The sequence below is a fragment of the Balaenoptera musculus genome, chromosome 12 (assembly GCF_009873245.2).
Source record: "Balaenoptera musculus isolate JJ_BM4_2016_0621 chromosome 12, mBalMus1.pri.v3, whole genome shotgun sequence".
Taxonomy (NCBI): domain Eukaryota; kingdom Metazoa; phylum Chordata; class Mammalia; order Artiodactyla; family Balaenopteridae; genus Balaenoptera; species Balaenoptera musculus.
In genome coordinates, this window is record NC_045796.1 from 57,654,027 (window position 1) to 57,676,978 (window position 22,952).

The following is a 22,952-nucleotide window of genomic DNA, read 5'->3' on the forward strand; positions in this document are numbered from 1 at the left end:
TTAATTGTTAGCTGAAACATAACTCACTATCTTTAAAGCGATGTTATCTCAAACAGAATTTTTTCTCAAGTTCTTATCAAAATATCTTTTTAACCTGTAACTTTCAATGAATCCATCAGAAAACAGCTAAATGCATGTATTACAAACTTACACTAAAATGTTCTTAAAGTAAGCACACACCCCCAAATTCTATGTATGAGCCTTTCTTGTACTTTACCTCAATACCTATAAATGGAATCAAGAAAGATAGACCCAGTGTAATGTGTGGCATTTGTGTTCATACCTAATTTACTCATGTACATTAATTCAGACATTTCTCTTGAATATGATCCAGCAGCGGAAACATGTTTCAGTATTTAATCCTTCTGTATGGTCTGCTCTAAGTAGGAAAGTCTATGAAGGCCTGTGATTATAAGCTGCATATACAAAGACTCATATTACATCAAACATTTTCTAATCATTATATCAACTCTTACAGCTAATTAAGATTATATTAATATATTAATATATATTATTTTAAATTAATATTATATACATTGTATGCAGAGAATCAGAAAAACCTGATGAGAAAATAAAAACATTTAAATTGCCTTAAGATATCCTTTATCCTTGAGTCCTAATAGTCAATTATTATATTCAATATATATAATGAATTGAAGATGTATTTTTTTAGAGTTACTCAATAAAGTTAAATGTCAATGAAATGTGTCTACAACAGGAAATATTTCTTTATTTCTTCACTAGGATATGTTTATTTAATAATTAAAGTAAATAAACTGAATGTCTCAAGTACCTTTTCCAGACCTTCTTCTTTGAGGCTGATCACATCCAAATCAAAATCTGTTCGTAAGCCATTGGTTTTGTTGAAAGTTATTCTGCCTGTGAGGCCTTCCCAATGTGCCTATGGGAAAAACAAACAAACAAACAAAAATCATAAATTAGTAAAGGATGAGAAGATAAAACAATTTTGTACAAAATGTTTTATCTTTTGTTACTTCTCATAAATTTACATTGCTATACATTTTTATTCTCTTCTGAACTTTGAAGGATGTTTTTTCTAAATATGATATCCTAGTCTCAGTAAAAATTTATTGTAAATTTTTCATTTTAAATAATGCATTTTCCAGGTATAACTTTCCTTTACGAGAAATTTGTGGCTTATGTTTTAAATAGCAAACCTCTTTTAGCAAAGTGAGAAGAGTTTGGTCACTTATAATATTTATGAGATAGTGACTATCTTGCTGGAGATTACAAACAGAACTACTATTATAAAATACCACTCCTAACACCAAACTAATATAAAGTAAACATTTTATTACAATGAAGGAAACTGAATCTAGGAAAAATTATGCTATACTGCTTCAATTATACATTTTCCACTTAGAATAATTAACTTATTACTTTATTTTTCTTTGTGTGAGGCTGGGAGAAATGTATCAAAATTACTTCACATCAAACTATACTTCCTGTAGAAGGCTCTCTCCAGGTAGATGGGGATGGGAATATAATAATCTAGCTACACAATGGGTTCATCCCTCAAAGGTGAGCAAATAATGAGTTTTTTTTTTTAATATAAAAAGATTTCCCATTCTGCTGGTTATATAGCCCCAATTACATGTTTTATATTATCTGTCATTTGCAAGTAGCTTGGGAAAATAGTTACATATGAAAATTTAAAATAATGTAACATATACTCACAACTATGTTTGAAAGAATATATACTGAGACTCAAAAGAAGTAATAAAGCCCAGTAGATAAAGGGTAACATTTCAATGAGGATTACAGATGGATATCATTATTACTACATTTCTTAGGCTCCATGTGCTTCTTGGATACTTATGTGTAGGGATTCTAAAATAGATTTAGGCTAATAAATTACAAATAAAATAGAAAAAAAAAGTATAATATATATCTCTATGCATATTGCAACAGGTCATCACCGAGTTTACTGTGTTAACAGGTCTCCAGTAAGGAAGAAAAAAATTTTATTAACTCAACTTTGTCCAAAGAAAATAATTGCAGGCAGTTAACAAAAATCCATATTTAGTATAAAAATAAGCAATGGGATCAAGAAGTACAGAAGCAAAAGTGCAGAACAGTAAAACAAATCTGGGTTAAAGGCAGCACAGGGAAATGTACATCAGGTGAAACTGTGCAACTAATAAATCCAATCACAAATTCAATTCTGAACTTTCCAGAAACCAAAGCAAAGAAGAAAATATGATGAACTGTAACATACAGGATCCATAATTTAAGACACACCAATTGCCCAGGAGAAACGCAGCTTTTCCTGGTACTGAGACCTGACAGAAACGTCTCTTTTCGGTCCTCATAAGAGTGACCTTGTGTGATTTAGTGCAGCGGTCTCCAACCTTTTTAGCACCAGGGACTGGTTTCATGGAAGACAATTTTTCCATGGATGGGGGCGGAGAATGGTTCAGGCGGTAATGCGAGCGATGGGGAGCGATGGGGAGCGGCAGATGAAGCTTTGCTCGCTCACCCTCTGCTCACCTCCTGCTGTGTGGCCTGCTTCCTAACAGGCCGTGGACCGGTACTGGTCCATAGCCCGGGGGTTGTGGACCCCTGATTTAGTGGACAAGATCCTCAGTAACACCTTAAAATAAGAACAATAGCGAGTTTCATACAACAGCTTCTTACAGGGTTGTTTGACACTTCTCAGTTGTTCAGTGCTGCATTCAGAAAAAGCTCTTCTTCAACTAGCCAAACCAGGGTGCTGTTTGCAGCCCTGTGATGCTTAGTTTTTTACCCCAGAAGTAAATATAGAATGTGGAGTAACAAAAGAACTGCATACTGTTCTAGGAGCATCATTTCACCTATCTGAGAGTTCAATAACAATCAGACAAGGAAAATTCATGGACATTCTTTGTCAAGGACCTGATGATTCTTAATTATGATTCTATTTGCACTTTTATTTTCATGATGAGTAATTTATTATATGATGAGCTGATGATTTCTTTTAAGCCATTAAAGAAAAATTTTATATGGTAATAACAGCTGTGACTTTTCATAGCAAAGATTAAATTTTCATAGTTAAACTTTCATATAAAAACTCCTAAATAAACTATACTTAATAAAAAAAATTTTTTTTAATTAAAAAAACTCCGGTTGTAATCAAAGAAAAAGTATCCTTAGCTGACAAAGGAATTTCCTTCATGAGAGGAAGAATGGGAAGAATATGTGTGTATGAAGTGAGTGTGTATGTTTGTGTGTGATCTTTAAGAGTTTTCATTTTTTTTTTTTTCTCATTATGGGCATGCTTGGTCTAAAACTATAACAGACATAATTAGAAATGATACATGGCCATAAAAATGGTTGTATTATGCAACATGAAGTAAATTTTGCACTTTCATGAATCCATATATTTTGTTTTATGTTAACTCTAATACAATTAAAATAACTAGACGTTATACTTAGGAACCATAACTCTAAAAAACAATTCTTGAAAACTTACAAATTGGGTGTAATTTAGTGTAGTGCAAAGGGCATTCATGTTAAAAATTCTTTGCATATCATGTGGCCTATGATATAAACATTCTTCAAACATCTATGTTTCCACATAAATGAAAAGTAACATATATAAAGATTCAGAAAGGTGAAAACTAACAATATCTTAAATCATAGGTCACTGATTTTCATCTGTTCACACAATCACAGATATTTTGTAGGAAATCCATTTATTTATCATGTAATTTTTCCCTTCCATATTATTTAGTAAAAATGTTAATTTTGCTTGTATGGGGAGAGGTAGAAAGTTTAATTTAAGAGATAAAAGTAAAAGGTCACCTGTTAGGAAAAGTGCAATAATCTCAATTCATTCAGTTTGAGGACACGCGAGACAGGACAGATGTGCTTCTCCTGACTCACCTCTTTAATTAGGCTCATGAAGCGGGTCCCAAAGCGCCAGGGTTTGTGTCGATTGCACTGTAAGGAGCTGACTGTCATCTGGGGAAACTGCTGGACGCCCACAGACACCACATGCACAGCATCATACATGAGAGCAGCATCCGTCTGAAAGCCGAGAAGAAAGGAAATGTGGCATCAATACAACATGGGAGACCCATGATGGGTGGTTTGGAAGGAGCTGACTGTCATCTGGGGAAACTGCTGGACGCCCACAGACACCACGTGCACAGCACCATACATGAGAGCAGCATCCGTCTGAAAGCCGAGAAGAAAGGAAATGTGGCATCAATACAACATGGGAGACCCATGATGGGTGGTTTGGAAGGAGCTGACTGTCATCTGGGGAAACTGCTGGACGCCCACAGACACCACGTGCACAGCACCATACATGAGAGCAGCATCCGTCTGAAAGCCGAGAAGAAAGGAAATGTGGCATCAATACAACATGGGAGACCCATGATGGGTGGTTTGGAAGGAGCTGACTGTCATCTGGGGAAACTGCTGGACGCCCACAGACACCACGTGCACAGCACCATACATGAGAGCAGCATCTGTCTGAAAGCCGAGAGAAAAGGAAATGTGGCATCAATACAACATGGGAGACCCATGATAGGTGGTTTAGAAGTGGAGAGAAAGAAGGGGTGAGAGAAACAAATACCCAGTTTTTCTTCATGTAAGGGAGAAAACAGTATCTCCACATGCTGTGGTTCTCTTAAATAAGATATTGTGATCAAACTACTTCATGGGCTCCATTAGAACATCTGACTTACCCTCCCTTTTCTGAAGTGATAACCCAATTTCATATCATCCTAGTATCTCTGCTTAAGTAGGAAATGTGTGCAGACATGCATTATTTCATTTTTTGTCACACCCTCTGTCTCTATCTTACTCTGTTCTACTGCGTGCGTGCGCGTGCGCGCGCACGCACACGCACACACACGCACACACACGCACACACACAAGGAATGCCAATGTGAACATTTTGAATGGTTACATAAATTACATATTGTATATAAAAGTAAATAAGTAAATAATTTCCTTGCATACGAAGAAAAAAGAAATTTGAAGAGATTCCCTTAAAAAGTTTAAAGATATAAACCCTAATTTTTTCTGCAATTCAGCTTTTCAAAAGGTTCAGTCTCAGAAATGATGCTAGAGTGTTGAATCTCAATACGTGTTAATCCTTTTCAAGAAACTAAGCTTAATCCCCTGTACTGTCTTCTTTTCCCCAAATTTCCATATGAATAAAAATTCATTTTGGCTTCTCAAGTAAGACGAATATGAATTCTACTGTGTTTGCACCTGCTCAAATGACTGACCACTTTAGAGGTGGATGATAAAAAATAAAATGTTTATAAGTCATAACAAACCAGAGGCTCAGTGACTGTCAAGTGCTGTGTTAAATGGACCCTCACATTGTGTTTGACGGACCGATGCCAGGCTCACTACCTACAGAAGAGAGCCACTGACAATGCGGGCAGCAAGGAACTTTGGGCCATCTGCTTGGCATGGTTTGGAATAAAAGCATATATTTCCTCTTCTCATTCACACAATTAGTGAGCTGTGAAATGAATTCCAAAATGAATAGGAACCCTGTAGATTAATAGCGTTTGCCACAATACAATACAAAATGAGTACACACAGTAGCTTTCATGCAAATGTATCCTCAGGAACTTAACCACATAAAATGGAAGGCAGCTAAACAGCACAATGCAGTGACAGAACATAATAATAATACCATTTTATAGTTCATAAATCTTTGGGGAATAGAGCTCAGATTCATAACCTTCATTTGGTAAATACCAGCTGACTACTTTCACACACTCTGATGGCAGCACAGTGAAAATTAGAGTAGTGGAGTTGATACAGGCACATAGCACGAGCCTGAGGATTAGACTGATATTTGTCTTTGGCCTGAGTTAACACTCAGAGGACATATTTCATATACCACATGGATGGTTATAAAAAAAAGTTACCAAGATATGAAAGACACATTTGATTTTAAAATAAAATGAATTTTTAAAAAATCACTGTCAACAAATGTATAGAGATATGAACACTTTCAGATACCACTAAAGGGAAGATAAGGGGCAATTTTGCAGATTGCACCACAAGGGAGTTTTTGAAATATCCATGTTCTTTTTCACCTAGTAATTTCTCTTTCTGGAATTTGCCCTGAGAAAAATCAAAGATAAGAACAAAAGCTACATACATTATTTATTTAAAAAAATAAAAAAGAGTGGAAATCTACTGAATGTTCAAAATAACGAAACATAATAAAACCACAATGATATTTCACATAAACATTAAAAATCATGTTTTGAAAAATAATCATTCAGATGAGAAATTGCAAGTGGTAAAATGCTAACTGCAAAAATAGCTTATACAGAACTGTATTTCTAGCATAAACCATTATATACATCTTTATGAGTACTTAATATGTACTATTCAACTTATTTAATTCTCACAATAATGGTTTAATAAAAACACTGATATTGTTCCCACTTTACAAATGACAAAACCAAGGTTGAGAGAAGTTAAGTAACTAAACAAAGTCACACAGGTACGAAGCGGAGAGGTCCAGATTCAAACAGCCTCACTGCTCACAGCAAGTATTCTTAAACATCATACTGCATGTTATGTGAATAACAACCAAAAAAAATTGAAGGGAAGAAAATACACTAAAATGATACTAATAATTACTCTTGGGAGATAGTAGTGAGTAGAATTTATATTTTTTCCTTTTTCTTTACTTTTTGCATTTTTTTAAGATGGAAGTTTACTAAATACCATTGCAATTATTCCCAAGATGAAAATTTTGATCTACTGTCACAAAATAACTAAAAGAACACAAACTATGATATTACTACTATCCTGCCAGGACTTACTGACTTATATGAAAATCCTAGAATAGTAACATTATCTAAAATGACAATGCTAGGAAAGAATTTTGCTTAATTAAAAATTTGAAAATTATGTTTGGTACATAGTTTTAGCTTCTGGATCACAGGATATACTAGATGATAATAAAACTATTTAAGATCTGTGATTTTAAATATAATTATAAAAGGAAGACAATATTTATTAAACTATAAGATAAATACTAGAGAAAAAAATTATAATTAAAAAGTTGTTGATCAAATTTCTTCTTGAATTTCCAGTTTAAAAATGTTAATTTATTATAAAGCAATAAATAGAACTTCTGAAACTACTCTCTCTGATACTTTCATCTGCTTAGGGTGCTTTTTTTGTCCTACTTTTAGACTAGTTGTTTTATGTGATAATATGGAGTTGTTTTCCATTTAAACTTGATATCCTGTCAGACTTCCCTTTACTGTATTCTTTGCAAAACTGTACATATGTAAATTCTTTCAACTTTGGAAAGTTTTGAGAAAACTCCAGCTTATCAAAGTGGTTTTCTTATTTTCACGAGAATGTATAAGCTTGAAATTTTTCCTTAATTTAGTAATACTACTAGTTAACATTTGTTCAGTATTTATTATGTGTGAGGCACTTTCCTATCATTTCCTTTTGTTCAGTATTTACTATGTGTGAGGCACTTTCCTTAAATCATTTCCTTTAATTCTCATAACCATCATGCAGTTGGAAATTCACTGGGTCTGTATAAAATAGGAAACTGAAGCAGAGAACAGTTAAGTAACTGGTCTAAAAATCATAGCATATAGAGGTGGAGCTGGATTTGACTCTAGAAAATCTATCCATAATTTACATACTTTTCTCTAGTTTCTTGCTCAGTGCTCTATATTTAATAAAGCAAAACAGTTTAAATTATTTTAAAGTTATAAAATATAAGAAATATCAATAAGTACTTGAATACATTAATCTATATAATTTCTTAATAAGCAGTAAATATTTACATAATGAAAATGTACTACGAAGTAAGGGAAAGTATAGATTGTGGAGAACTGGTAAATATAAATTCACAAAAAAAGAAATACATTGATGTATGAGATTAAGTCTATAATAGGTTAGTCAGAAAGTTAGTAACATTAACCAGGAACAAGGTCATGAAAGAAGTAGATTTATTCTGTACAGTTGCTGCTCATTAGGTTTACAAAAGGCAAAGGTACTAGAGTATCTTTCAAGATCAGGCTTAAGGGGCATCTTTACTCCCAACTCTAAATTGTAGAGTTTGATTGAGCTGCTCTTGCTAAGTCCTCTACCCTCTCATTTTGACTCTATAGTCCTTTGCCTTGACTCTTCTCTCAATGGAAAAATATGAGGAAAGAAGGGAGGAGTCGAACAGAAGAGGAGAAAAGTAGAGGAGACACACAGGTTAATTACTTTGTCATCGTTTTTATATTATCATTACTGTCAAGTTACATTGCATGCTTACTCTACGCCACACTGTGTCCATTTCTCTATATGCATTTCACAAAGACCCTATGTTTCAGGTGATATTACTCTTATCATTTAGAGAGGAGAAAACTGAGGCTTAGCAAGGTTGAAGTAATCTTCTCAAGGTCTCATCACCTTGAGAGACAAGACTTAGAAAACAAGACTCAGGCAAAGCTTAGCTCTTAGAACTACCATCCAAACTATCATAATAAGACTCTGGCAGAAATAAGACTCAGAAACAAGCCTTAAAAACACGATTCAGACAAGGTCTAATCCTTAGAACCACCATCCTAACTACCATAACGAACTATCTCCCCTAAACCATATTCCCACTGAAACTATGACAGGCAATGGAGGGGAAACTGATGGCAGCAGATCTCATATTTTTGGAGGTTCTGCTGAATACCAGACAATTATGTCCCATAGACAGTATATCTCTGAGCTGAGATTTAAATAAAAGTTCATTTGTCTTCCAAGTCAAATTTTTTTCCTTGTACATAATAGCTACCTCTAAAAAAACTTCAGAGGTAAGCCTAACTGTATTTTAACCAACTAAATTAAAATGGAGTATGTGTACAATTTGATTATTAAAATCCATAGGAGGGGGTTAGATAAAGTTGTAGTCATTCAGATCCTAAACTACAAAGACAAAATCTAGGCAGAGAGAAAAAATAAATCAGCAAGGAAGACAAAACAATCCATCCTATTTTCTCTCTTTCCAGTATAATTACTCAATATATAAATAGATCACACTTATTGGAAAGCTAGAATATGTGTTCACCCTGGGAATACAGACCAGAAGGAAGCGTAGTCTAGGTAGGTACAGACAGAGTCAAGTGCAGCTCTCCGTGTTTCACTACTAGGTCAAGCATCTATCAATAGCAATACGAGCCCCCTTGAGAGCCCATCTCAGACTAGACTGGAGTTGAACTTTATTTTTCTTTCCAAAATAAGTTAGTTAACCTACAAAGAATGTCTGTCAGCCAAAAACTTGTTTTGCAAACCTTTAAAACTGTGCAATACAGTCCTACACATTTCAGTAAAACAATAATCTTTTTAAACGGATGGTTTGAAAAGATCACAAGAAGTGCCTTCTCATACATTTTAAATATACATTAACCATCTCCCTAACTTATTGCTGGGTTTATCTCATATCTAGTTTAATTACTTTTAGTCATGGAGTGTGCAACATGGATGCAGGTGGAATAGTGATGACTGCTAATTTCTGTGGTTGAGCTATTGCCACAGAAATTGGTTTAGTCACCCAGTGCTATTTCATCTACCTCAAGTAACCTCAAGTCTGATGAGACTTTAAAGTATTGAAAGAACACTGAAATATAAGTATGCTTACATTTCTTTTATGCTCTGAAAAAGTCCACTGCATATTTTTAAATAATTGAAGAATCAGGGAGATTAGATGCTCTCAAAAGTTTCAGATGATAAAATTTACCATTGCTAAATGTTTCTGATTTGGGATGTATGATTGAAACATTTCCAAATATATAAAAACAGGAATAATAATGGATATTGTGACTAGTTAAAATATTTCTATGTACTTAGATTTCATTTACAGAAGATTCTGGTACTAAGCAGTAAATTACCAAGCATGTCCATATGGAGTGCACATGTTATTTCAGTTTCTGATCACTATAATCATCATCATTAAACATCTTTTTTGTAAAGTTCTGGGATAGATGTTCTAGGAGTCATAAAAAATTAAAACATAGCCTTTATTCGCATGAAGGACGAAACAGTTAGAAATGAACAATTTTGAACTACATATGATCATAGAAGAGAACATTGCTACATAAAACCCCTTTGATACTCTAAAGACTTCTCTTTGCAAAAAGCTATCAAAGGTAGGACTTCCTTGGTGGTGCAGTGGTTAAGAATCCGCCTGCCAACGCAGGGTACAAGGGTTAGATCCCTGGTCCGGTAAGATCCTACGTGCTGCAGAGCACCTAAGCCCATGTGCCACAACTACTGAGCCTGCGCTCTAGAGCCCACAAGCCACAACTACTGAGCCCGCGAGCCACAACTACTGAAGCCCGCGCACCTAGAGCCCGTGCTCCGCAACGAGAAGTCACCACAATGACGAGCCTGTGCACCACAACGAAGAGTAGCCCCCGCTCGCCGCAACTAGAGAAAGCCCGCGTGCAGCAACGAAGACCCAATGCAGCCAAAAAAAAAAAAAAAAGAATAAATTTTAAAAAAAATAGAGGATTAAAAAAAAAAAAATCAAAGGTATTTATCTTTCTTCCCAATGGCGAGGCAGTCTTTTGGAATATTCCGTTCCCCAGGTAACATGGCTTTCCGGTACCCCATTGAGTTTTGCCTGGGAGAACTTGGAACCCAGCCTTTTCCCATTTATCTTCTCTATTATGCCAGCAGAGTTACATTTATGACAATGTCATTCTGCTGAAGCACTTTTTGCATATTTGGGCTTTTGACCTGGGCTCCAAACACACCCAATATTGTATTTAATAATTTACATTTAAATGTAACTAAACTTAAGAGTGATGTGATATATGATCATATCTTGATTATAGTGATGGTTATATGGGTGTATACTTAGGTCAAAACCTATCAAATTGTACAAGTTAAATATGGGAAGTATAATACATCAATTTTACTCCAACACAGCTATTAAAAAAAAAACTGATCATGCATTTTTCTGGGAAGATGGTTCATAGATTTCATTTTATTCTATAAGTATCTAGAATCTTCACAAACTAAGCATCACTGATCTGTATCTTCTTTCCTCCTTGAACATTCTACTTTTAATAAAACTATTTATGCTTTCTCATTTTTTATCTTCCTTTCTTGATACAAGCATCTTTTGGATAATAACCATACCTATCTTTGTAATACCATGCACAGTATCCCATATATTGACTTGCCCATAGTAAGTGTATAAAAGCATTTTTCAATAAATTGATGAATTCAAACAATAAGTTCATTTAAACTGTAAAAGAAATAGGTATTAGGAAGCTCTGAATAACAATCACACTTTGCCATCTAGCTAGAATGTATTCCCTCCCAGAGGTACAGTGAACCAAATCTGCCAGTAGCTCAGACCTGGGAAGAATGTGAGTGCAGCCTCTGTCATGTTTCTAAATGAATTTATAGTAACAGTTCCGTGAACACATTTATCTTTCCATTAAGTAAGTGCAGGCAGGTCTCCTTTGAGATCTGAATGCTAGCTGGCAGGTGGCAGATCCATTCTGGAACTCCTACGTCTCAGATTTTGCTCATTTCTGTACTCCCATCTGAAGTATAGTGCATAGCACAAAGAGCAGCATGGTCTAATACATGGAGTTTAAGTTTATGAATCCTGGCTCTTCCATTGACTTGATCTTTTTTTAAATTAATTTTTATTGGAGTATGGTTGCTTTACAATGTTGTGTTAGTCTCTACTGCACAACAAAATGAATCAGCCCATTGACTAGATCTTTTATCTAAAACAAATAATAAAAAAAATTTAAATCCCCATTTGCCTTGTTTCTTCATTTTATAATTGAAAATGAAAAATGATGATCTGCCATATCTTTTCCTTGTTGGAAAAACCACTTTTATAAACCAGATGGTTCCAAGAGAAAAACAATTAATATTGATTCTTCGATTAGAAGACATGAATATTAAGGTTGGTGGGGAAAGGGCTGGATTCTGACCTCTGGAGCTCCCTCGCACAATCAGCACAAGCCTAAATGGGACAGAGGATCATCCACCACTCTGAGCAAGGGTGAGGGTCACACATGGAAGGCAGGCTGGGGTTTGCTCATTCAGCTGGCACACTGCAGCCAGCACTCCGCCCGGCACGGAGCAGGTGCACAGTGGCTGCTAACGAAACTGAGGGATTGAAGAAGAAATGCCCTCAGACCCAGTCGGCAGCCAATTGTCAGAGACAATTCTCCCAGTTACACTGCAGCTGCCATTATGCTTACTGTGTTGCCGGCTCTTTGTACTACTCTGAAACGGAGTTCTTTACCAGCAGCTGCGTGGACTACACAGACTGCATGAGATAATACATTAAAGCAGTTTGCACAATCCCTGGCTCGTGGTGCATAGGCAGGTGTTAGATGATGATGACGATGATCACCAGAAGAGTGGTAATCTTGTCAAGATGGATATTATCCAAAACAAGGGACCAGTTTAGAAAGTATAATGTTTCAACCCTTCTGCACCCACTGTTAGCCTAAATAAGGGAACAGGCTTCGTGCTGTTCAAGAAAGCATATCAAATTCTGGAAGGAGAAGGAGCAGGAAGGAAATTATCCTACAACAACTTGATCCCTGTAAAATGTGGTGTGTACACAATGCCACAATTCAGTGCTCAAAAAAAAAAAAAAAGTTACGGAATACACACACGTTATCTGACAAGTTTAGAATTTAAATATAAGTGGTAAAATATTACAGTATCTTGCATTTTGTTACTAGACGAAGGACTGCTGTTGGACAGATAACAACCTATCAGCAATGTGAACCTGGACAAATCTGCCTTGTAGTTTTTTCTAGTCTTCAGTTTCTTCATCTGTAAAAGGAGGGGCTAGAACCAGGTGGACATTTGCATTCCTAGAAAATCACCTTTCATTCTGATTTTATATTGGCCTTTGTAACACAATCAAAATCCTAATTTATCCATCTCCTCTCCGTAATGCTCTATGCTTTGGGCACTTTTGCAATAAACTTTGTACCAACATTTCATACAAATTTATAAATAAGGGAAATCAAAGTTTACTCTTCATCAGCCATTGTCTGCATTCAGAATCTGCCCAATTCCTACCTGGTCCAATAAAATCTGCCAATACCTGTATTATATTTTCTTTGTTGTTTCAACTTCACTGTTAAACTTCTCACACACATTAAAACCCACCCTGGCTTCCTGATACTCTGTAGAGAAAAACTAAAAGCCTTTCTCTCTTATCCAAAGTCATTTACTAATATCCCAGGATTTTATCATCTTTTGTCCCCCTTACAGAGTTAGGATAATAATATGCCTGTATTTCATGGTTTTTAACTAATCAGCATGATTCCTGTATTGTAGATTAGTTGAATAAAAGGAGATTCCAGAAACTGCATGGCGAAAGACCTTTAAAATCCTTTAAAGGAATTCCTTTGAAAGGAATATGGAATTTTGTACCTACCTGTATGGTATTTAGTACCCATGAGAGCTAAAAGGAAGAAGAGCTTAAAGGAAAGATAAAGAAAGGGGAAGGGAAAAGAATAGAATGGGTTCAGCCTCACAGTCAAATTGATGAGTTAGGAAGAAAATTCAAATTAAGCAATGCTTTGAAGATTAAGCGAAGGAAACAGTATCAGACGATAGTGTTGCTGGGATTCAGAAAAGAAATGGCCAGGGCCAGGATTCATGCAATGAGTAATTAATGGATCTATTTGTTTGGTGTTCCTGTAAATCTGTGAATTTGAATAAGTTTCTATGTCTCTTCAAACCAATATTCTCTGTCTTAAGCTAAAAGCTACCAAAAAAATTGCGGCAGCAATTTCACCTATTTTGAACAGGCAGTCTAAATGTTCATTTTGAGAGTAAGAGTTTTCATTGGCTCTTTATGTTTATACTATACAATTTTGGGCTTTCAGTCTTGCAAGAACTCTTGCTGGATGCCATTTTCTTTAACAACAGTCAACAAGATAATTTTACAAAACAGCATTATTTCTCTGCAAGCTTTTAGATCTTTATAAGATATGAAATTTAGTCCATGGAGTGTTATGTTAGAATTGTGAAAGTTTTAGGAGATGAATATTTTGCATTCTTTCCAAGAATTATATATATTCATCGTGAATATTTTCTATATAATTTTCTTTCTTTCCTATATATATCTTTAAAATGCACCATTTCCCAAGCAGAAAATCCTATATCCTATTTGTTTTTACTGCCACCGTCTAAACTACTTTAAACATTTATACACAAATTCCAAGATGTTTAGATGTTTCTCAAACACCATGTAGAGAAACTCTTCACTTTTTAAATATAAATGATTAAGGAACAGCTGTGAAGCAGTTAAGACAATGCCAACAGGTTTTCAATTAAAAGTTTCATTTAACTAATGTAATTATTCTTACCTAATTAAATTTTTCCACTAAAATCAGTCCATTGAGTTATCTCATTCTCTTTTAAAATGTTCCATGAAGCTCTTACTAGCATGCATGAACCACACTGTATTGATGGGATTGTTAATGAACTCTCTAGCAACAATGCACTGGCCTTAATAATTTAGGTCCTGTTAAATTGTGTCTGCTTTTTACTACATTTGGAACTGCTATTGATCTAGAGAAGAGTCAATATCAAGGGGAAGTATTCTCTGCACTTCCAGCTGGTGTCCAATACATCCAATTATCCTGATATTTGGAGCTCAAATTAGCTTCTTGCATTAAAAATTTATGTTCATCAATACAGATTATATTTACTTTTTTTCAATGTAATGAATTAAAATTGATTTTTTTATGTTGTTAACAGACTGATTCTTTCTAATTTGAAATCTAGGAATATGCAAACCAAAAACACACCAGAAATCTGGGTTCATGTAAATATGAATTCCAAATGCCTATAAAAATTGAAAACCCGATACTTCATATATTATTTACCCAAACCAAAAATTAAATTATATTAAAGATCTATTTTAAGCATGATTTGAAGAATAATGTAGAAATTGATATAGATATTTCTGGACAAATAAAACAATAGATATGCAAACAAATCATATTAATATGTGTCCTTAACAACTTTTTATGCACTTATTGTGTGTTTAGCTTTTTATATTGTGCTCTATATACGAAACTGTAATAGTAACTTCTCATAGAAATGTGAAAAAGTAAAAGTTTCACAGAAATCTAATGGGACTTAGAGCTTTAGCTTTGTAATTTATTAGTCATGTTATCTACTGTAAGTCATGTTATCTTTCTTAGCTTCATTTTTCTCATCTTTAAAATAAGTAGAATAATAATGCACCTCACATTGTAAGGATCAAATTAGATAAATTTAGAAAAATGAGGGCTATAAAGCTCTTTAAATATGTCATAATTATAGAGTGGAGTAACAGAGAATCTCAAGTATGTTAGCACCAGTAATATCAATTTAGATGAGGAAGTGGTCTTTGAGGAAAAAAATAAGAATTGATTTGCATATTCACATTTGTACCTTAGATCTTAACTTGAAGATCCCCGGTCCCTTCACTACTTTAATTAACCTGGTTATTTCCTACTTTGAAAATAGATTGATTTAACTAATTATTGTTTTATTGCCATGAGGAAATGCCTTTGCTTGCCGACTCTTGGGTCTCTTGAATATCCCTTTTCCCATATGAACATATGCTTTCACAATTATCTTTTTTTTTCATTTGTCTCTAAGTGCTTTACAGTTTGATTCACTCATTCAACGTTTATAAATATTATTGTGTTATTGACATCAAAGACAATTATGAGTTTGGGCAATAAGACTGGGAAGTCAAAAATGATTTAGACAAACAAGTAAATCAACATTCTTAATGTAATGCCACAAGCTGGGTAATGGGGAGGTATCTAATTTTGTCTGGAGTAGTGCCTATCTATTGATATGTTAGAAAGTAGGTATTGTTTGAAAGATTTTCCTATTAGCACCTATATCTTCAAAAGGCAAAAGGAGTGGAAAAAAGCTAGGAAAACAAAAGTTGGAAAGAATAGTGGGGTCGAGGGAAAAGGTCAAACCAGAATTCTCACTGTTTTTTTTAAAGATTATACTTTATTTGTATCCTGAGATTCCTAGCATCTCCTTTAAGACAGAATAGGCTTGTTCTTTAATGAATAGATATTAAAGGATTCTCCTAAAGGTGAGTCTTTATATGCCATTTCATCTTATAACGCATCTAAATGGGACACTAAAAGAGTAGAACATGGAATTCAGAAGACCAAGAATATGATCTGATTAAATCCTGTAACATCTTTGATGGGACGCTATTGTTTTGTCTCCTCAGCCATCTCTTCCTATTAGAGCAGAACCCTTTTCCCTCCCATCTATTCCCTGACCCAATCTCCTAGCTCCAGGTGTTATAGGCCTGATAACAACCACTGCTTCAGGCATGGCCAAGTGACACAAGCTTGGCTTATCAGTTAAATCCAGGCCTTTCGAGGGAGCCATTGGGAAAGAAGCACATTCCTTCTCAGGAAGTTCCGTATCAGCGGATATAAACCTTGATGGCACCTCTGTACCTCTGTCTGAGAAAGGAGCCAATACAAATGAAAAAGGAGGTGAGGGACGGAGAGGAACCTGTTTGTGACTTTATGACCTGGATCCAGTTGGATCCAAATGTATCTGAAGACAGATCATGTACTTTACAAGCTAGGGAACCGTTGTGCTTTCTTTTTGCTATTAACTAATTTTAAGGGAATTTTAGACAACTGGAATTGAAAAAATCTTGAATAATGCAGGTTTAGGCTTTGGTTTCCTCAAGCCAAAATGAGATTACTACTTATATCTACTCACAGAATTAGAATATATCAATACTTTAGAAAACAGGAAGATATATGTAAAAGCAGACCGTATGTAATTATATGCATGAAAATACTAGAAAATATAATAATCAGATTAAATACATTCACCAAATGTATAATTATTGTCTTCTTTTTTTTTTTTTTTTTTTAAATTTTTATTTATTTATTTATTTATGGCTGTGTTGGGTCTTCGGTTCGTGCGAGGGCTTTCTCTAGTTGCGGCAAGTGGGGACCACTGTTCATCGCGGTGCGGGGACCGCTCTTCATCGCGGTGCGCGGGCCTCTCACCATCGCGGACCCTCCCGTTGCGGGGCACAGGCTCCAGACGCGCATGCTCAGTAGTTGTGGCTCACGGGCCCAGCCGCTCCGCGGCATGTGGGATCTTCCCAGACCAGGGCTCGAACCCGTGTCCCCTGCATTAGCAGGCAGATTCTCAACCACTGCGCCACCAGGGAAGCCCTAATTATTGTCTTCTAATCATTCATTCTTTATTCTTTGTAGAAAAATGTTCAATATAGTAGGGAATTTGGGGGTAGCTACTAAGACATCTCTATAGTACTGTGAATTGGTTACACTTATAAAAGTACAAAATGCGGCAACTCTAAGATGTATACACTCTGCCTGCCAAAATACACAGATCAAAAATTTGTCTGAATCAACACTACCCTTCCTACTGTGAATTATACAGATTCAGGGACAATCAGAATGTGAACTGAAGCAAAAAACTTTAATGGTACACTGCTGAGAACATTAAGAAAGAAAGCATAGAGGACTCCAAAAACAAATGCAAACTAACCCTCTGCAATGCCCTTTTAATCAGTAGGTTAATAGACTGACATCAAAATTGGAAATGACCGATTAAGCTGTATCAGTTAACTCTTAACATTTCCACTTTCGAGTTTTATACTTGATGAAACAAATTATAAATCACAAACCAAGACATAAAAGACTTTCATTACAATATCTGTGTGTGTGTATGTGCTGAATCTTATGTCATTCAGGAAGTTAATTCAAAGTAGACAAAGAGCCACAGGAGGTGAGGGTGATACCACTTTACTCAGAAGAGAAAACAGTTTGATAATCTTCACCTGATGGATTTTACAACTGAATAGTTGCAGCCAAAGCAAGGCCGGAGGGAGATATATGGCAGAGACTCAGAGGAAAACCAGAAGGAACAACATTTCCACAGAGAAATTAGCAGCAAGAGGATGGTAGAAATGTCTTAAAAAGCATAAAAAAAAGATCATCAGAAGAAACAAAAAGAAATTTAAGAAGTGATGAAGCAGTAAAAATAGAATAAATTAAATATTCTAAAGATAGAATAGCTTAAAATATTCTTCCTTGTTAGTTGAAACAGAAATTTGATAAATTGTTAAGGAAAAAAATTCAAATTACAAGACATTCAGAATTTAACTTTATCCTTGAGCTTAGCTCATAGCTCATTTATAGGAGTCCTATAAAGCACGCATTGACTCAGAACTCACTGATGGCATCTGAGTATGTCCAAGGAGCCTCAGCGCATGGCTGTTAACTACTGAGTAGATTCCTGTGTTTCCAGAGCTCATGGCATCAGATAATATTTCGTCTGCTCCTTTGCATTCCTGATCCTGAGCCCCTTCATTCATCTCTTCCACAACTGTATATCCTTCAGTGCCTTCTCTTTCCTGTCTCACCTCATAAATACAAGCTACCTAATGAATACCCACATGTACTTACATTTTGAAGGAAAAATTACTGCAAACATAAATATCATTCTATGTTAAATGCAGAACAGAATTTGACAGATTTTTTATTTTTATACTTAGGTATTTGTACCTACTTTTATTCTCAAGGAAACCAGTACAAAGGTGTTACACATATCTATCATGCAAAACAGAAGTATAAAGTTTACTTTTATTTCATTATCCTTTGAAATTAGTTGAATCACAAGGACTATCCTTGACCAAAATTTAAAACTGTGAAGTTTACTACAGATTTGAAAAAACAGAGTAATATGCATATCTGCTATAACACTAGCATATTATGTCAGTTTTTAACTATATCCCATGAATAATATTTTGCCTTTTCTTTTAATTAGAAAGAAAGTAAATACTTCACAAAGAAGTTATTTGGTTAAAGATTAATTTCTATAACTCCTACCATATGGCACTGTGGTAGGCACTTTACAGATATTATTTAACATAATTTTCTTTAAAAATCTAATGATACATGTAAAAGATTCTGAGGAGCTGAGGCTTAAATCACCCAGTAAGGGGCACACCTGAGAGATTCTGCTTTTTCTGAAGCCATGATACTTTATGATAACATCAACTGTGGCTATTTATAGCAGTGCCTAAACAATACAAGTTAATCATCTATTTTAGAGACTAGCTCCACTCTTCTTAAGCTAATGCAGTGTGCCCTATGAAACAAAGGTCACTGAAAAGACAGCTTTCATCCAAAGCTTTTCATCATTGAAAAGACAGCGGTCATTTCTTGATGACATGAAGTTATTTTTTCCAATCCAGAGGTGAGAGAGAATCAGTAAAATTTCTAAGTAAGAGAAATCACAATTTCCTCATGAGACATACATGCATAATGACGTACTAGCACCTATGGTTAGGTGCTAGAAAAAACTGGTAATACTATTCCGGAAAACAATCTGGAAATCGGTGTCAAGCACAAACTGGGACACTATCATTTCACTTTGGGAATTTACTCCATAGAAACAAAAAGACAAGAGCACATAGATTTATATACAAATACATGCATTACAACATGGTTTATATTTTTAAAAATATAGCAGCCTATATGTTCCTCATAAGGTTAAGAAATTTGTAATATTTATCAAACTGAATGTTAAAGTTATTGTCTAGCGTTATATGTACTGACATGTAAATATGAATGTTAAAATTTATACATCCATACTACAAAATAATATATTCCTCTTATAACACATTATAGCAGTACAGCCTTACATTCAGTAAAATATTTGAGAGTCCTCCATCTGTGCTCCAACCTTTCTGATATAATTATTCTCAAGAGCATCGATCTATAAATACACATACACACAGATATTGTATTTATTTTTATTGTTTTAGTCAAAAATGGAATATATTAAATTTGCTTTAAAAAAACCCAAGAATATACCCTTCCACGTTAGCATTAATAGGTCTACCTCAGTATTTTTAACTACTGAATAAATTTCAATTATGAATATTCTTAAGATGTATATTGTTTAGGTATAAACAAAATATAGCTTATGCCCCTCATGTTAATTTAAATATATCTATATCTATCTTCATAAATACATAGAGAGAGAAATTGTAATAAATCCAAAATGTTTCCAATCATAATTGGATTATAGAAAAGTTTATCTTTCTTCTTTACATTTTTTTTTTTTTTTAATGCTTCTAATTTTTAGCGTTCAAACCCTCGTGTCAAGGGCTGACTTTCAATAGATCGCAGCGAGGGAGCTGCTCTGCTACGTACGAAACCCCGACCCAGAAGCAGGTCGTCTACGAATGGTTTAGCACCAGGTCTTCTTTACATTTTTATATTTTATGAGAACATTACTCTCATAGATAGAAAAAGTGCTAAAGTTATAACTGTCTGGCATAAAATAAAAATAAATAAGGCACAATTTCACTCATGCTTGATATTTAAGAATTATATGTTGTGCCTATAAACAGCAGAATTTCAGGTATACTTCGCTTTATTGCACCTTGCAGATACTGTGTTTTTTATACATTGAAGGTTTGTGGCAACCCTGTATCCAGCAAGTCTATTGGTGCCATTTTCCAACGGCATTTGTTCACTTTGTGTCACATTTTGATAATTCTCCCAATATTTAAAAGTTTTCATTATTATTATTATTTGTTATGGTGATATGCAAAAAGATTATGACTCAATTTGCTAAAGGCTCAGATGATGGTTACTATTTTTTAGCAATAAAGTATACTTTAATTAAGGTTGTACATTGTTTTTTTAGACACTTAATAGACTACAGTATAGTATAAACATAACTTTTATATGCACTGGGAAACCAAAAAATTCCTGTGACTTGCTTTATTACAGTAGTCTGGAACTGAACCTGCAAGATCTCCGAGGTATGATTTAATGGACCAAAATCAAATTACTATGTTTTTATTAAAAGTAGCATGCTTTAATGAACTTATTTACAAAACAGAAATAGAGTCACAGATGTAGAAAACAAAACTTATGTTTACCAGGTGGGAAAAGGAGGGGAGGGATAAATTGGGAGATTGGGATTGACATACACATACTACTATATATAAAATAGATAACTAATAAGGACATACGGTATAGCACAGGGAACTCTACTCAGTACTCAGGGAAAAGAATTTTAAAAAGAGTGCATATATGTATATGTATAACTGATTCACTTTGCTGTACAGCAGAAACTAACACATTTTAAATCAACTATACCCCAATAAAAAAAATTTTTTTTAAAAGCATGTTTTCTTCTGAATTCTAGATAATAACTCACTGTTTACATGAGACACTTCTAATTTCCCTGAAGTTCAACTACACATTTTTCATCTTTGTATATGTAAACTCAACCAGAAGTAAGAGGCAGGCCCCAAGACTGTCAGGTGAGATTAAAAGAGCCGCCTGGATGCCATGTCAATCTAAAGGCGGCCCATTTTGGACAACTACTATACAAACAACCACCCAGGCCACTGTCTGCATCAGAGGACATAAAGAATTATTTTCTAAATATGGACATCAAAAGGAAAAAATGATTAATCAAGTAGTATCTTAAAGCTTTTCTACAAGCATTGTTCTGTTAATTAACATGGTGTCTGCTTCCTGCAAATGAAGCCCCAAGCTATTAAATAAAATTACTGCAGCGCTCCCTAAGAATGAGGCTCATTTGGAAAAAGCACTAATATGTTTTTTTTCTGTCTTGAGCCGAGCGATTAGCAGGCAGCTCAGCTCCAGAAGATGACACTCCCAGAAGTCATTTGGTCATAGAGACATGCTGTATTTACCTAAAATGCAGTTTGACAATTACATGGCATGACTAGATGTTTCCAAACAAGAATAGTTGTTTTATGTATTTATTTATAGCCGACTTTGTTTAAAAAATCTGAGGTAAACATAGCCAATCTTTTTCTCCCAATTGAATTCTACAGAAATCCAAAATGTGCTCATTTATGTCAAACATGACTTTGAGGAAGGTTTTAAATATTTCAGGAACTGTTTAAGATATCATTTTGATATCCTCAATGATATCAAATATTTAACCATAAGATTTAGAAAAAAATATTCAAGAGTAATTATTAAAAATATATAATTAATAATATAGCTATTTTGCTCTTAAAAATGTCTATTAAGTATTAAGATTGATTTTCTCAGTTTTCTCTAAAGGCAAGTCCCAAATCAGTGAGCAGTCATTATAAGCATAAGTGGAATAAGTACATAAAGTTTACCAGGAAAATGTTGTTTCAATGATGCCAGTCTTTATCATTTTCTTAAAATAAACAAGTGATCTCTTCATATTAAAAATGTTTTAAATTAATAATTGGCTCCTTATTCCAATCAATGCATCTTGCAAAACAAAGGTAGCTTAAAACGTCGTTTTAATCATTTAATTTAAATTTTAATGGAATTAAACTCATATATAACATTTTGAAATTTAGCCTTTATTTGTGATGCACAAAAAAGGATTCCATATAAATGACTCATAGAATTTATTTTGAGAAATCAGGTTTCAATAGATGTATAGGAAAACCCAAATTTGGCATGTTCCTAATTTCCAAATAAAAGGTCATTTTAATCATTATGCACCCAGATTAACCTCATTTAAAAGTAGTGTCTGGCATTTCTAGAGACTCTGAAGAATGGGTTACAAGATTAATTTCTGCTTCATGGAGAGGAAGAGAGAAGGACTGATTTCATAAGAAAACACTTCCTGAAGGAAAAAATATCTTGATTCTGTTTTCATGTGACTTCTCTAGGCAGTATATCAGGTCTCTACCTCTGGGTTAGGCAGATTATCTTCAAGACTAACCCAGGTAGCTTTTGCAAAAGAGGATGTAAATGCACTCTCTAAAACTGAAACACAGTCTGAAATAATTGAATCATTCATTCCACTATTCTTCCTAGAAAATATGCCAACTATTAAAGACCCAAATGATGTGCCCAATTGCTATCAGCATTTGTATTTACATAATAGTACAT

At 34.4% G+C, this 22,952-nt stretch overlaps 1 protein-coding gene across 5 annotated transcripts in view; it reads right to left on the bottom strand.

The window, feature by feature from the left end:
- GRIK2 (glutamate ionotropic receptor kainate type subunit 2) overlaps positions 1–22,952 on the bottom strand; it is a 633,079-nt gene that overhangs the window by 227,924 nt on the left and 382,203 nt on the right. For all 5 annotated transcript variants that reach the window (XM_036871504.1, XM_036871501.1, XM_036871502.1 and 2 more), the window contains exons 8-9: positions 3,886–4,029; positions 794–901 (exon numbers count right to left, since the gene is read on the bottom strand). In XM_036871504.1, the coding sequence (XP_036727399.1) occupies positions 794–901; positions 3,886–4,029 (252 nt within the window). The remainder of the gene's footprint in view (positions 1–793; positions 902–3,885; positions 4,030–22,952) is intronic.